General features: G+C 38.4%; 2 protein-coding genes across 2 annotated transcripts; both read left to right on the forward strand.

Moving 5' to 3' along the window:
* Positions 1–1,891: 1,891 nt before the first annotated feature.
* LOC117120199 lies at positions 1,892–4,703 on the forward strand. The gene is made up of 5 exons (XM_033265215.1): positions 1,892–2,534; positions 2,683–2,898; positions 3,320–3,475; positions 3,927–4,142; positions 4,566–4,703. Exons 1-5 carry the CDS (start codon positions 2,403–2,405, stop codon positions 4,701–4,703), a joined length of 858 nt encoding a protein of 285 aa, XP_033121106.1. The 5' UTR covers positions 1,892–2,402.
* A 61-nt stretch (positions 4,704–4,764) lies between these two features.
* On the forward strand, positions 4,765–6,643 carry LOC117120200. Its single transcript, XM_033265217.1, has one exon. It carries the CDS (start codon positions 4,903–4,905, stop codon positions 6,499–6,501), a length of 1,599 nt encoding a protein of 532 aa, XP_033121108.1. The 5' UTR covers positions 4,765–4,902; the 3' UTR covers positions 6,502–6,643.
* The last annotated feature ends 6,497 nt before the right edge of the window (positions 6,644–13,140 follow it).

A 13,140-nucleotide genomic window follows, 5' to 3' on the forward strand; every position in this document is an offset into this window, starting at 1 on the left:
GTCAAATACACCTTCAGAATCATCAGACGAAAAAAGAATATTTTCGACTGGACCTCACACAATTGTCGATGATGCGGGTTTAACAAGTGATGAACAACGCATAGATAGACAACCATGCGCAAGTGATGGATGGTACGAAAAAGAAAGCGATCATGAAGACGATGAGCACCACAGCCGTAACGTAGATTTTGACCTTGCTGAAGAAGATGTGTGTCTTTCAAATGTTGAGGACAATACGACTATCGGATCATCCGACGAAAACAGCATATTTTCTACGGATGTGGATTGCAGCAGTGACAAACGATATTCAGATAGACATCGTGCCACAAGCTCTGGATTGTATCCATACATTGGCGATTATGAGCGTGGCAAAGGTGCAGCCATTGCTTCCAGTCAAGGAAGCGAAAGTATGGCCTCGTTTATGCAGAAAGTACCCATTGACAAAGCCACCATAGGCGCTTGCCTTGGAGAAGATATTGGTGAAAATATAATCAAAAGGTTTGATATTCAAAAAACTGCAACCTTCTCAATAAGAAAAGAACGATGGAACGAAATGTGCAAACATTTGCGAGCGAGGTATTTTCAGGAAGGGCAGTGGCATGAACCTTTCATAAAAGGGATGAAATTATCAAATCCGTATTGCGTGTTGATGATAAGACGTCACCGTGTAAGTTTGTCTAAACAGCGATTGAGAGGACGTAAAGCACTGTTTACAGCAGGCCTGTACTGCAAGTTCAAAGATTGCCCCATTACTGCCAAACTGACAATGAATGGAAATTTTAGGGCAACTGTAAAATATAGCCACGACGTTGTAATGCACCACCTAAAAGAACAGCATGCCAGACCTATAAAAGGAACAGAGAGGGAAAAGCTGAAAGAAATCTTCACCCATGGCGAAAAGCCTTTGAATGAATACCTAAGACGACATGGGCAAAAAGATGCTGCTCACGTTGTTTTGGCTGGTAATTTCGATGATCTTGGTACAAACAAGCAAGTACTCCGGCAAGTGTCATATGAAGCAGGTACATCGTGTATTCTCGACAGCGATGAGCTAACGAGTCTGCATCGATTGAAAAAAAATATGGAGAATGACACAGGGAACAAAAAAGTAAAGGGCTTTATACAGCTCATAGCTACATCACCAACTTTCGTATTTTACTGGAGCGAGGAAGGTGTTAGGTTATGGCACGATCTTTCCCAGAAAAATGCAGCGGTAATAGATGCTACAGGCAACGTTGCTCGCTTGTCGAAGGAAAAAAAGAAGTTCCTTTACTACGAACTGTGCATGAAGAACCCCATACAAGGCGAATCGCCGATACCAATCATGGGTATGCTCAGTACCGTCCATTCGGCCACTGTCATACGCTTTTGGATATCGGAATTTAGAAGATGTGAAAAGCTTCTGTTCGGACACCAAAGAGATTCTATCCCCCGCCAAATCAATATGGATAGAGCGATGGCTTTTATAATGGCAATTCTGGCAGAATTCAACAACGAGTCTGTGAAGGAATTCTTAGATCGCTGCTGGCGGATTGTAACGGGGAATGCCTTGGATAACGATATTCAACACAAAACGATCCCTCACGCGTGTACCGCTCATGTAATGAAAGATGTGAAGAAATCATGCAAGACGTACTATGCAGGGAATATGGAGTATGGGTTGTACTGCTTCTGTACTATTCTAAATGCAGATTCCCTGCAGGAGGCTGAGCAAGCCCTTTTTGACATGGCTGTTGTATTGCAAGGTACAAAATTAACAACAGAAGTGCAGCAGGCAAGTGACAGAATGCACAATAGATTCAATGCTCTCTCGAAGGAAAAACTGAAGGAGGTGTCGGATGACGTGTACGAATCAACTGAAGACGCTGTGGTGGGTGAACAACTACCACGATCAACAAAACTGAAGAGGAATTCCTTTATCTTGCTGAAGGTACTTGCTTCACAAGATGGGCTAAGAGAACTATTGAGCGTGCAAAACAGACTATTGCACAAGGTGACAGCACGGTGGAGAACAATGGGAGGTATGGCCCAAGGTTTTTGGCTAATATACAAAAACCTCTGCTGCCTACATTGCCGCTTTGGTCTGGCATCATGCTTGGAAACCTTAAGAGACACGGAACGTCGGCTCCATACCACAGGTACACATTCACAGAAGGAATAAGGGCAACTAGCAAAACAACTGGCGTACAGGAGGGGAGGTTCAACCAGCTAAAGACGTTAATTCTTCGACGAAAATCTCGGAACCGAGTTGATGTGTTCTCCGAGAGGTTGAGAGAGACAACAAAAGCGTTGCAGACGCTTGCTCTGAAAGACGCTCGTAAAAAAAGACAAAGAGAGTCAGGGGAAAGAGGACCATCCGCGTTGAGGAGACTTGGGACAAAATACAACGCGAACCGTCCCAAATGCAAAACAAGAAGCATGGAAAATACCAACAAAAACCAATGAAGCCAATCCCAGTTACCAAATCTGTCAAGAGAAAGTCAAGTAACAGAAGTGATGAGGATGAAGACGATATATCTCCAAGAAAGAGAAAGGTATGTTTTGTTATATAAAGCGGAGCGTTGTGTATTTGACTAACACTAGTAAACTATCTTTTATGTATTCACTAATAATTTAGTAATAATTTTAACTTGATGATTTTCAACCTACATACAATTGTTCTGATAATTTATCTTTTCGTAGTCGGTTAAGTCAAAGACAGCTACAGGAAAGAGGACCGTCCTCGTCGAGGAGAATTGCAACAAGACGGAACACGAGCAATTGCAAATGCAAGACCAAAAGCATGGAAAACATCAACAATCCCCAACGAAGCCAATCCCAGTTACCAAACCTGTCAAGCGAAAGTCAAGTAACAGAAGTGATGAGGATGAAGGCGATGTATCCCCACAAAAAAGAGAGGTATGTATTGTATTGCTATATAAACCGGAGTGGTATATATTTGATTAATGTAGTTCTTTCTTGTACGGTGAAATATCTGAAATGCATTCAGTACAGTGCAGTTGGATTTGGATTGGAATTTGGTTTGTAACCCACTAAGGATAACCCACGATTATAACTTATTCCAGGTGTGGTCCTTTTGTGGTAAATTTGTAGTACACTAGGTCACAATCCCTACCGTTTTCAGAAGAGTGTAGTGCGTTCTTTAATATTGTGCACATGGGTCATTTTGTACCCGGGACCAAAGGCTTAATGTTTTATTTTAGAAGTCTATTGTCAAGTCAGGTACTTATGGTGTATGCAGATTCACAATCATTTATTGATTTCACATGAACATTATACTATAATTATGTACATAACTGAAAAAAATATATATCAACAGTCCCCAACGAAGCCAATCCCAGTTACCAAACCTGTCAAAGGAAGGTCAAATAACAGCAATGATGAGGATGAAGACGATGTATCCCCCCAAAAGGGAAAGGTATGTGTTGTATTATATAAACCTGAGCGGTATATTTCACCCACACTGTTCTCTTTCGTACTGTGAAATATTTCCCATGTGTTCAGTACAGTGTAGTTGGATTTGGATTGGATTTGGTTTGTAACCCAACAAGGATAACCCGCGTAAATTCGAAGACTTATGCTAAGTGGGGTTTTCTGGTGGTGAATTGGGCAGTACACTAGGGGACAATCCCTACCGTTTTTAGAAGAGTGTATTGTGTTATTTAATTTTGTGCACATGGGTCATTTTCTACACGGGACGAACGGTTTAATGTCTTAATTTAGAACTCTATCATCAAGTCAGGTACTTGGTGTATACAAAATAACATTAATTTATTAATTTCAACTGAACTTTGCAGTATAATCATGTACACAACTAAAAGTAAAAAACAAAACAAATATTATAATCCACTCGCATTTCAGAGACAAAAGCCGGCATAAAAAATATTTAACGCTAGCATGACATCATATAAATGATCTTTTCATAGTCGGCTAAGTCAAAGACAGCTAGCAAAAAGAGGACCAACCTCGTCGAGGAGAATTGCGACAACATGCAACACGAACAATTGAAAATGCAAGAAAAAAAGCATTGGAAATATCAACAGTCCCCAATGAAGCCAATACCAGTTACCAAACCTTTCACACAAAAGTCAAGGAACAGAAGTGATGAGGATGAGGACGATGTATCATCCCGAAATAAAAAGGTATGTGTTGTATTTGTTAAATAAAGCTGAGCGGTATGGTATATGTTTGACTCACATTTTTGCCTGGATAAATATTGATAATAATTTACATCTGCTAAGATCAACATTTATATATGCAAACAGTGGGCGGAATCAAGGGTGTGGGTTGAGACACACACCCACACCCTTTCTAACTTTCCGAAATTATATTAAAAAAAAAAACAGAAAAAAATACATTAAATTTTCAAATTTGAAATATGAGAAGAGTGCCATTTCCGGATATCTAGAGGTGCCATAATCAAATCATGGTGTGGTGAGGTGGTAATAGACCCTATATCTGTCAAAGTCCCACCCCGAGCCCGGTCTATTTCAAATTCCTGGATCTGTCACTGGCAAACTAGTTCCATAACTTGTTTAATTCCAATACCATTTGTTGTTTTTTAGTATAAGACGTCTACACAAGCTTCAGAAACGTGGATTGGAAAAGCGTCCCAGAGAGGAACCAAAAAGACTGAGAAAACAAGTCCAGAGCGTACAACAAGCGTTGGCAGGGAAACTAATAATATCATTCCAGACTTATAAGACTTCAAATCATATACGGACCCCCAAGATACCAAAGTTAATCAATCGGCAGACCTGTTATGCCATTCGGCGGTTTCGCCCCCTGACAAATTTACACAACAACTGCTGGTTCAATGCGAACATACAAGCATTGATTTCGACAAATGCTGTTGATGCCCTTTCGGAAGTCCCTGATGATGAATGGGCAAATCGCAAAGACATGGAAATCAGCCGTTTTCTGAGAAGATACAAGAAAAACAAAGTCCTCCAAAAAAAGCATACCCGATCATTGCTACAGGCACTGTCTTCACGTAGGGAGGGGTCACTCATATACGGACAGCAAAATGATGCACATGAGTTCATCTCCCTGCACTTGGGGCCTATGATGTCAAATATTGGAATGAACACGATTGAAGTGGAGCAGTGTGTACTTTGCACGACTTGCAATGAAAGAACACAAATAAGGAGACATGAATTCACAGAGATAATTGTTCCTGTACTGAGTAATGCAGATAAAATTAGTTTGCAGAGGGAAGTGGACAAAATGGCGAAGGAACCAGAACTCATAGAACGCGGAGATCCATGTGAAAAGTGTAGGAACTGTTCACAACTTTCAACTCAGAAGAAGTTAAAGACAGTTCCTCAGTGTTTAATTATTATTATGCTGAGGAACCAAAGCCAAGGGAAGATGTTGGCATCGGTGGAACCCCCAGACGAGATATTCATGACCTATTTAAGGGGGACAGAAAATGATGAAGTGATGAGCATTTATCAGTTGAGGTCGGTAATTGTCCACAAGGGAGACACATGTGATGTTGGACACTATGTTACGATGGTTAGGAAGTCCACTGCAAAGAATGGTTGGATACTATGTGATGACCACATCATAGAAAATGTACGGCCCCAGGACATAGCTGCAGTCTATGATCAAAGCTACATAATCATGTATGATAATACCACTTCAATCCAACAAGAAATATCACAACGCGTTACAAGTGACTCTACCAGTCATGGAACATCAGATTCGGGAAATGGAGCTAGGAAACCCACTGAAGAATGTAGCGAGCAGTCCTTAAAGACCAAGACCTGTGATGATATTGTGACAGATGACACACAACCTACAGGCGTGAGTGAAAGTGATGACATAGAAATAAAATGTGGTGATACATATGTCATCATAGAGACAATTAGAATGAACTGCCAAAGGAAACCGAATGATGTCATGAGACAGGTGAATAAAATTTGCATACGGTACAGGGATATAAAAACACTGTTCGACGACAACTGGTTGAATGATGTAGTCATCAATGGCTATCTGGAGCTGATACATATGAAGTCTAGGATGAACGACGACCTGCCAAAGATTTACAATTTTAAATCACAATGGTACCAAAAAGTAACAGGGACAGGAGATACGTCCCTTCTCAGATGGACGAGGAACACAGATCTCGGAGCATACGAATGGTTACTGTTCCCAGTGAACAATGGTGTTCACTGGTTCCTTGTTGGCATCAACCTGAAGAACAAGACTGTAACTACATTTAATTCAATGCACGGCGAAAATATGAGAGAAATGGAACTTGCAGTGAAAGTTGTGCAGGACGATTGGCGAAAAAAATTCAGTATCCCGTTCACATGCAAAATAAAGAAGGTGTCAACTCCACATCAGCACAACACTGATGAATGCGGAGTGTATTTAAGTTACTTTGTGTATTACCTCGGTATGAACAAGGTTGTGGAGGAAATACCGGATATAGACACAAAGCAGTACAGGCATTCAATGATATTAGACCTATATAGAGGTTCCGTCACCAACTAGGTCTGATGCGACATAGATAGAGATTCATTTTTACGTTCATTTTTAACAGGTTGGCTGCCATACCCTTCTTTAAGGTTCTTCCCCTTGCGCCAAAACAAGTTCACATGTACCAACATACATTTTTTTAAATGTCTAATAATTTGTCTGGAAATTATTAGGGGACGAGTAAACTCACCGGTGGCACTGTTATAGCACTTTCTATTGATTAGGCCAAATGCGAGTTATCTCGTCGCTTTTTGCAAGAGTTAGTAATGCATATGTTCAAAAAGGCGCCCGACTTGTGTACTACTTGCACCATAACACAACAAACATACGTCATTCTACGTCATCGTCTAGGTGTATCTTACCTGAACAACAAGCCGTTTAGTCTGGCTTTACAATGTATAACAAAGAAGTATCTCTTAACCATGGATAGGATGCACTTAAATTAAATTGAAACAGTTAATAGAGCGTTATGAATACAGCTATTGCAAACAATTAACAAGCGGATTCTTATTTCTCTCAAATAATTCGCCCCCCATAAATGTTTGGGAAAGTATAAATATTAATGTGGGTTTTTTATGCGGAGTCGATTTTTTACGTCATAACTTTGCCTACAATAAATCCCATTGCTTAGGTTAAAGCGGCAACAGAAGGCAAATTTTCTTGCGATCAATATCAGGTTGAAGCGGCAACAGAATAGACATGTTCTTGCGATCATTTACATATAAAAATTAATCTGATTGAATAAAATTTTCTTCAGTCATTTTTATATATATCAAAGTCTTTCAAGAGAAAAACTGCCCGGGCTCACAGCTGGCCTATAAAATTGACGTGTTCCATTTCCGAACTGAAGAAAATATAGTACCTACTGTGTCAAAGACTTGTTAAAATCCATTGAATGCATATTCGTGATAGTCATCTAATTAGTCGGGAACGTTACAGTAGAACCTTTAAGGCTTTCTGGCATTAAAGAATAACCGTTAGAAAAACCTAAAGAATATTTAATATTTTCAGCATAATCTTTGTCTTCCTGATATTACTATCGGAAACTGTCAATGCACGGGTAGGGCGTCAACAGCGATCGGGCAAGCCAAGACACATTATCACAAAATTCGTGTACAGGCCACAGAGACATCAAGTATTAGCTGAAGGAAAAAAGTACTGAGGAAAACTGCATCCTGGGGCATACTTGGTAAAGTCAGGCTTATAAAATATCATGGCGAAGGCCTATGCTGAAAATAGAAATTCATCGATTCCAAACTCTACAAGCCATCTGAAAAATTAATGCATACAAGGCATTGCTGAAAATAAGCAATATTATAAAAAGGCCTATTATATGCCTAACACAATCAGCCATTAGTATATACTTTATCATGCACATTGCTTACCGTACTTATGTATTTATATGACTAAAGAATTATCATTATAATGTTTATTTCTACATGATTTTGTTAAAGATTACTGAAAAACAAGTCACTGTCAAAATATTTTGGTCATGGGTTACCACTTGACCAAAAATCTTGCACCTGGTTTTGGTCAGTATGTACCACCTGACCATAAATCATTGATGTACTGTACTGTTGAGGCATTATTAGCGGCAAAGGCTGAAGTTTTATATACCAATTAAAAATATTACAAATTTCAGTATTAACTTAAGAAAATTGTCAATTTATCATGTCTAACATAACATTTAATAGGCCTATAATATTATTCGAATCACTAACTTATGTTTTTATTGTAAAAATGCAAACTTTTGATGACGTCAAATGTTTAACTATGATCGAACTAGGCTGGTCTAAGTTTATTTAAGGACACGTGAATAAATATTAGATCACTTTTTTTTAATCACGACAATAAAATATTGGTTTTTTTTTTTGTTAATTGATGAGGGAGTGTTTTTAAATTGTAAATATTGTATAAAAACTGTTCTAATTTTTTTAAATTTATTGTTTTGTAAAGAAATATATTTCCAGTCACGAAATTGTATTGTATTTTTTAGCGATTGAAAGAAATTTTGTGGCAAAATTTTTTTTTTTATTCTTGCATAAATATTTCCCTTTTTTTACGCGGGCAGGAGATAATCCGACATTTTTTTATGTGCCCTAAGAAGAAGTGACCAGGTAATCGTCAGGCTTTCCCCGGCAGACGATGGAAGTCCATTTATTTCTTACATGCTGAACATAACTGAAACTAAGAAAAAATTGTTTGCATTTTATTATATTAAGCTCTTACTCTGTATTAGATTTTATCTGTGGTCTTGATTAGATCCAATACGATCAAAAGAAAGTACTGCCAGCCGTGTGGGAAAATCTCTGGACACGACCCTAAGTTTCAGTTATTGACAAAACGGTTATACTTCATTTTTTAATATAGTTCGCCATGATTTAATATGAGTCATGATAATGCTTTTGTTCTGTACACCAATTATGTTGATTTATAGATTATTTTTACCCTTTTATGTGAATAATTACCGGGTTACGGATTTTTTTTTTTTTTTTGATCGTTCACTTGGTTTAGGTCTGTGTACCTATTAAATGAAACATTTATGTACTATTAAGACATTTTCTATGGCTCACACGCCAAAGGTTAATACTATGAAATAACACCTTCAATTATTTAAGTTTTGAATATTGTCATTTTATTATATTTAAGTGTAACTGTTAAATATCAAACACTAGCATACAGTATGCTGTAAATGATATTAACGCTATCACGTCATGTTATACATGTAAAATTTAAGTTTACTCACATATGACGGTTGTTTTATAAAGCACTGAATTTGTATTGATTTTACTTGTTGGTTATGATACACAAAAGAGTAAGAAATGTGTACAAGTCTGCCGAGTGGAAAATCTCCGGATACGTCTAGTTAAGTTACAATGGCCTATCAATTCTTGAAATAGAACTGACTTCGCTCTGTAGGTTGCATTTTTTATGTTGATTTTTACTTCTCTGTACCGTTGTAATTGAGCAATGAATACCGGAACAATTAAGTTTTTTGTTTTTGATTGTGCACCTGGTTTTGGTCAGTGTTTCCACCTGAGTATTAAAAATATAACAAACAAAAAATCATTATGTGGACTCTGTTGAGATATTCTTTATTGCTCTGGTAACGAACAGTTAATACAATTATAGACTCGTCGCCGATTTTAATTTAATAATGAATCGTGGGTTTATACTTTCGTGCTGTAACATACATATATGCATGTTAATTTTGTATAAAATCATTTATAGTGACTTTACAATCGTGTACCGTAACCTCTGTACAAGAATACCATGGTGATTGCATCGTCTGCCCCTGCTGTGCAATGAGCGTGTACGTCGCTGCAGGTTCCGAGCTTGTAGCCTGTAACGCTCCAAGGTAGACCGAGCAGGGAGATTTACATCTCCCTGGACCTAGTCTGTCAGTATTTTGTACCAAAAGTTATTATGATGGATACCAAAATTGTATGGTGACAGTTGCCGATCACACTTCGGTGTTCGTGTTTATGTTAAAATCACATTACCTATTATTACGTGTTGTAAACTGTAATATAATTACATAATACACATAGACCTACATTGACCTTACCTTAACCAGAGCTAAGCCTTAAATGCATTACCGGAATGATGACTTCATGAATATGCACATTTCTGGAATCTACCATTTCTCAAATCTTCTAGCGCTGTGTGGTGGGGTACAGAAGTAAGATCGTACGCTAAGAAATACCTATATTTTATAATAATTTTTTTTTCTATTTAAACTTCTTTAAATAGTGCATTTTAAAGGGTCTTATAATGTACTTTGATTATTCAGAAGATAGTGTTATTAACCACTGAATATTGATGAACATACATTTATTTCTAAATTTAGTCAATCAAAATTAACACTACCTTTTCACTTGGCGTAAGTTGCAAAAATATGGTAAAATTTTGATATGATTTCTAACTCCATAAGCTCACTTGACCACATATTTCTGTCATCGCTTTGTTTGAAACCTTAACTAAAAAATTTCAACATAAACTTGCACTGGTTCCCTACAGCATAATCCACAAAGATATAAATAACAGAAGAGGTGGTAGCAATTTGTGTCATTAATAATAATAATAATAATAATAATAATAACAATAATAATAATAATAATAATAATAATATTATTATTAATAATAATAATAATAATAATAATAATAATAATAATAATAATAATGACAATGATGATGATGGTGTTGATGATGATAATTAAGAAACAACAAATTCAGATAAAACCATTTATACCCCTCACGCACACCAGTACGAAAATGAATGAAAATTAAAATTAAATGGGACTGCCGGTCCCATTCTAACCTTGATGGGTTGAATGAAGGGGTATTACACTAAATACCAAGCAAGAGATCTCAAGGAACAATCTGTCATTATCGAGAAATCGACACCTACATTTACACCCCTCCCGCATACCAGTACGAAAATGAGTGAAAATAAAAATGGTGGGGGCTATTGAACGGGACATCCGGTCCCACTCTAACCTTGATGGGTTGACTGAAGGGGTATTACACCATAATCCAACCAAGGGATTTCCAGGAACAATCTGTCATTTTCGAGCAATTGTTATTCACATTTACACCCCTCCCGCATATCAGATACGAAAATGAGTGAAAAATAAAATTATAAGGGGGGGGGGGGAAGGGCTATTGAACGGGACTGCCGGTCCCACTCTAACATCGATGGGTTGAATGAGGGGGTATTACACCATAATCCAACCAAGGGATTTCCAGGAACAATTTGCCGTTTTCCAGAATTCGTTACCTAATTTACACCCCAACAATATGAAAATGAGTGAAAATTATAAAAAGGTGGGGCTATAAAACGGGACCTCCGGTCACACTTTAACCTTGATCGGTTGAATGAGGGGGTATCACACCGTAACCCCGCCAAAGGATTTCCAGGAACAATTTGTCATTTTCGAGAAATTGATACCTACATTTACACCCCTCCCGCATACAGTACGAAAATGAGTGACAATAAAAATGGTGGGGCTATTAAACGGGACCTCCGGTCCTACTCTAATCGTGATGGGTTGAATGAGGGTGTATTACACCATAATCCAACCAAGGGATTTCCAGGAACAATTTGCCGTTTTTTTAGAATTCGTTACCTAATTTACACCCCAACAATATGAAAATGAGTGAAAATTATAAAAAGGTGGGGCTATAAAACAGGACCTCCGGTCACACTCTAACCTCTATCGGTTGAATGAGGGGGTATCACACCGTAACCCCGCCAAGGGATTTCCAGGAACAATCTGTCATTTTCGAGAAATCGATACCTACGTTTACACCCCTCCCGCATATCAGATACGAAAATGAGTGAAAATTAAAATGATAAGGGGGAGGGGCTATTAAACGGGACTGCCGGTCCCACTCTAACCTCGATGGGTTGAATGAGGGGGTATTACACCATAATCCAACCAAGGGATTTCCAGGAACAATTTGCCGTTTTCTAGAATTCGTTACCTAATTTACACCCCAACAATATGAAAATGAGTGAAAATTATAAAAAGGTGGGGCTATAAAACGGGACCTCCGGTCACACTCTAACCTCGATCGGTTGAATGAAGGGGTATCACACCGTAACCCCGCCAAGGGATTTCCAGGAACAATTTGTCATATTCGAGAAATCGATACCTACATTTACACCCCTCCCGCATACCAGTACGAAAATGAGTGAAAATAAAAATGGTGGGGGCTATTTAACGGGGCCTCCGGTCCCACTCTAACCGTGATGGGTTGAATGAGGGTGTATTACACCATAATCCAACCAAAGGATTTCCAGGAACAATTTGCCGTTTTCCAGAATTCGTTACCTAATTTACACCCCAACAATATGAAAATGAGTGAAAATTATAAAAAGGTGGGGCTATAAAACGGGTCCTCCGGTCACACTCTAACCTCTATCGGTTGAATGAGGGGGTATCACACCGTAACCCCGCCAAGAGATTTCCAGGAACAATCTGTCATTTTCGAGAAATCGATACCTACATTTACACCCCTCCCGCATATCAGATACGAAAATGAGTGAAAATTAAAATGATAAGGGGGAGGGGCTATTAAACGGGACTGCCGGTCCCACTCTAACCTAGATAAGTTGAATGAGGGGGTATTACACCATAATCCAACCAAGGGATTTCCAGGAACAATTTGCCGTTTTCCAGAATTCGTTACCTAATTTACACTCCAACAATATGAAAATGAGTGAAAATTATAAAAAGTTGGGGCTATAAAACGGGACCTCCGGTCACACTCTAACCTCGATCGGTTGAATGAGGGGGTATCACACCGTAACCCTGCCAAGGGATTTCAAGGAACAATTTGTCATTTTCGAGAAATCAATACCTACATTTACACCCCTCCCGCATACCAGTACGAAAATGAGTGAAAATAAAAATGGTGGGGGCTATTAAACGGGACCTCCGGTCCCACTCTAACATTGATGGGTTGACTGAGGGGGTATTACAACATAATCCAACCAAGGGATTTCCAGGAGCAATCTATCATTTACGAGCAATTGTTATTCACATTTACACCCCTCCCGCATACCAGATACGAAAATGAGTGAAAATTAAAATGATTAAAAAAAGGGGGGCTATTAAACGGGCCCTCCGGTCCCACTCTAACTTCCAT

This window comes from Anneissia japonica, unplaced genomic scaffold (assembly GCF_011630105.1).
Source record: "Anneissia japonica isolate Jap-2015-1 unplaced genomic scaffold, ASM1163010v1 scaffold284892_len55129_cov184, whole genome shotgun sequence".
NCBI lineage: Eukaryota > Metazoa > Echinodermata > Crinoidea > Comatulida > Comatulidae > Anneissia > Anneissia japonica.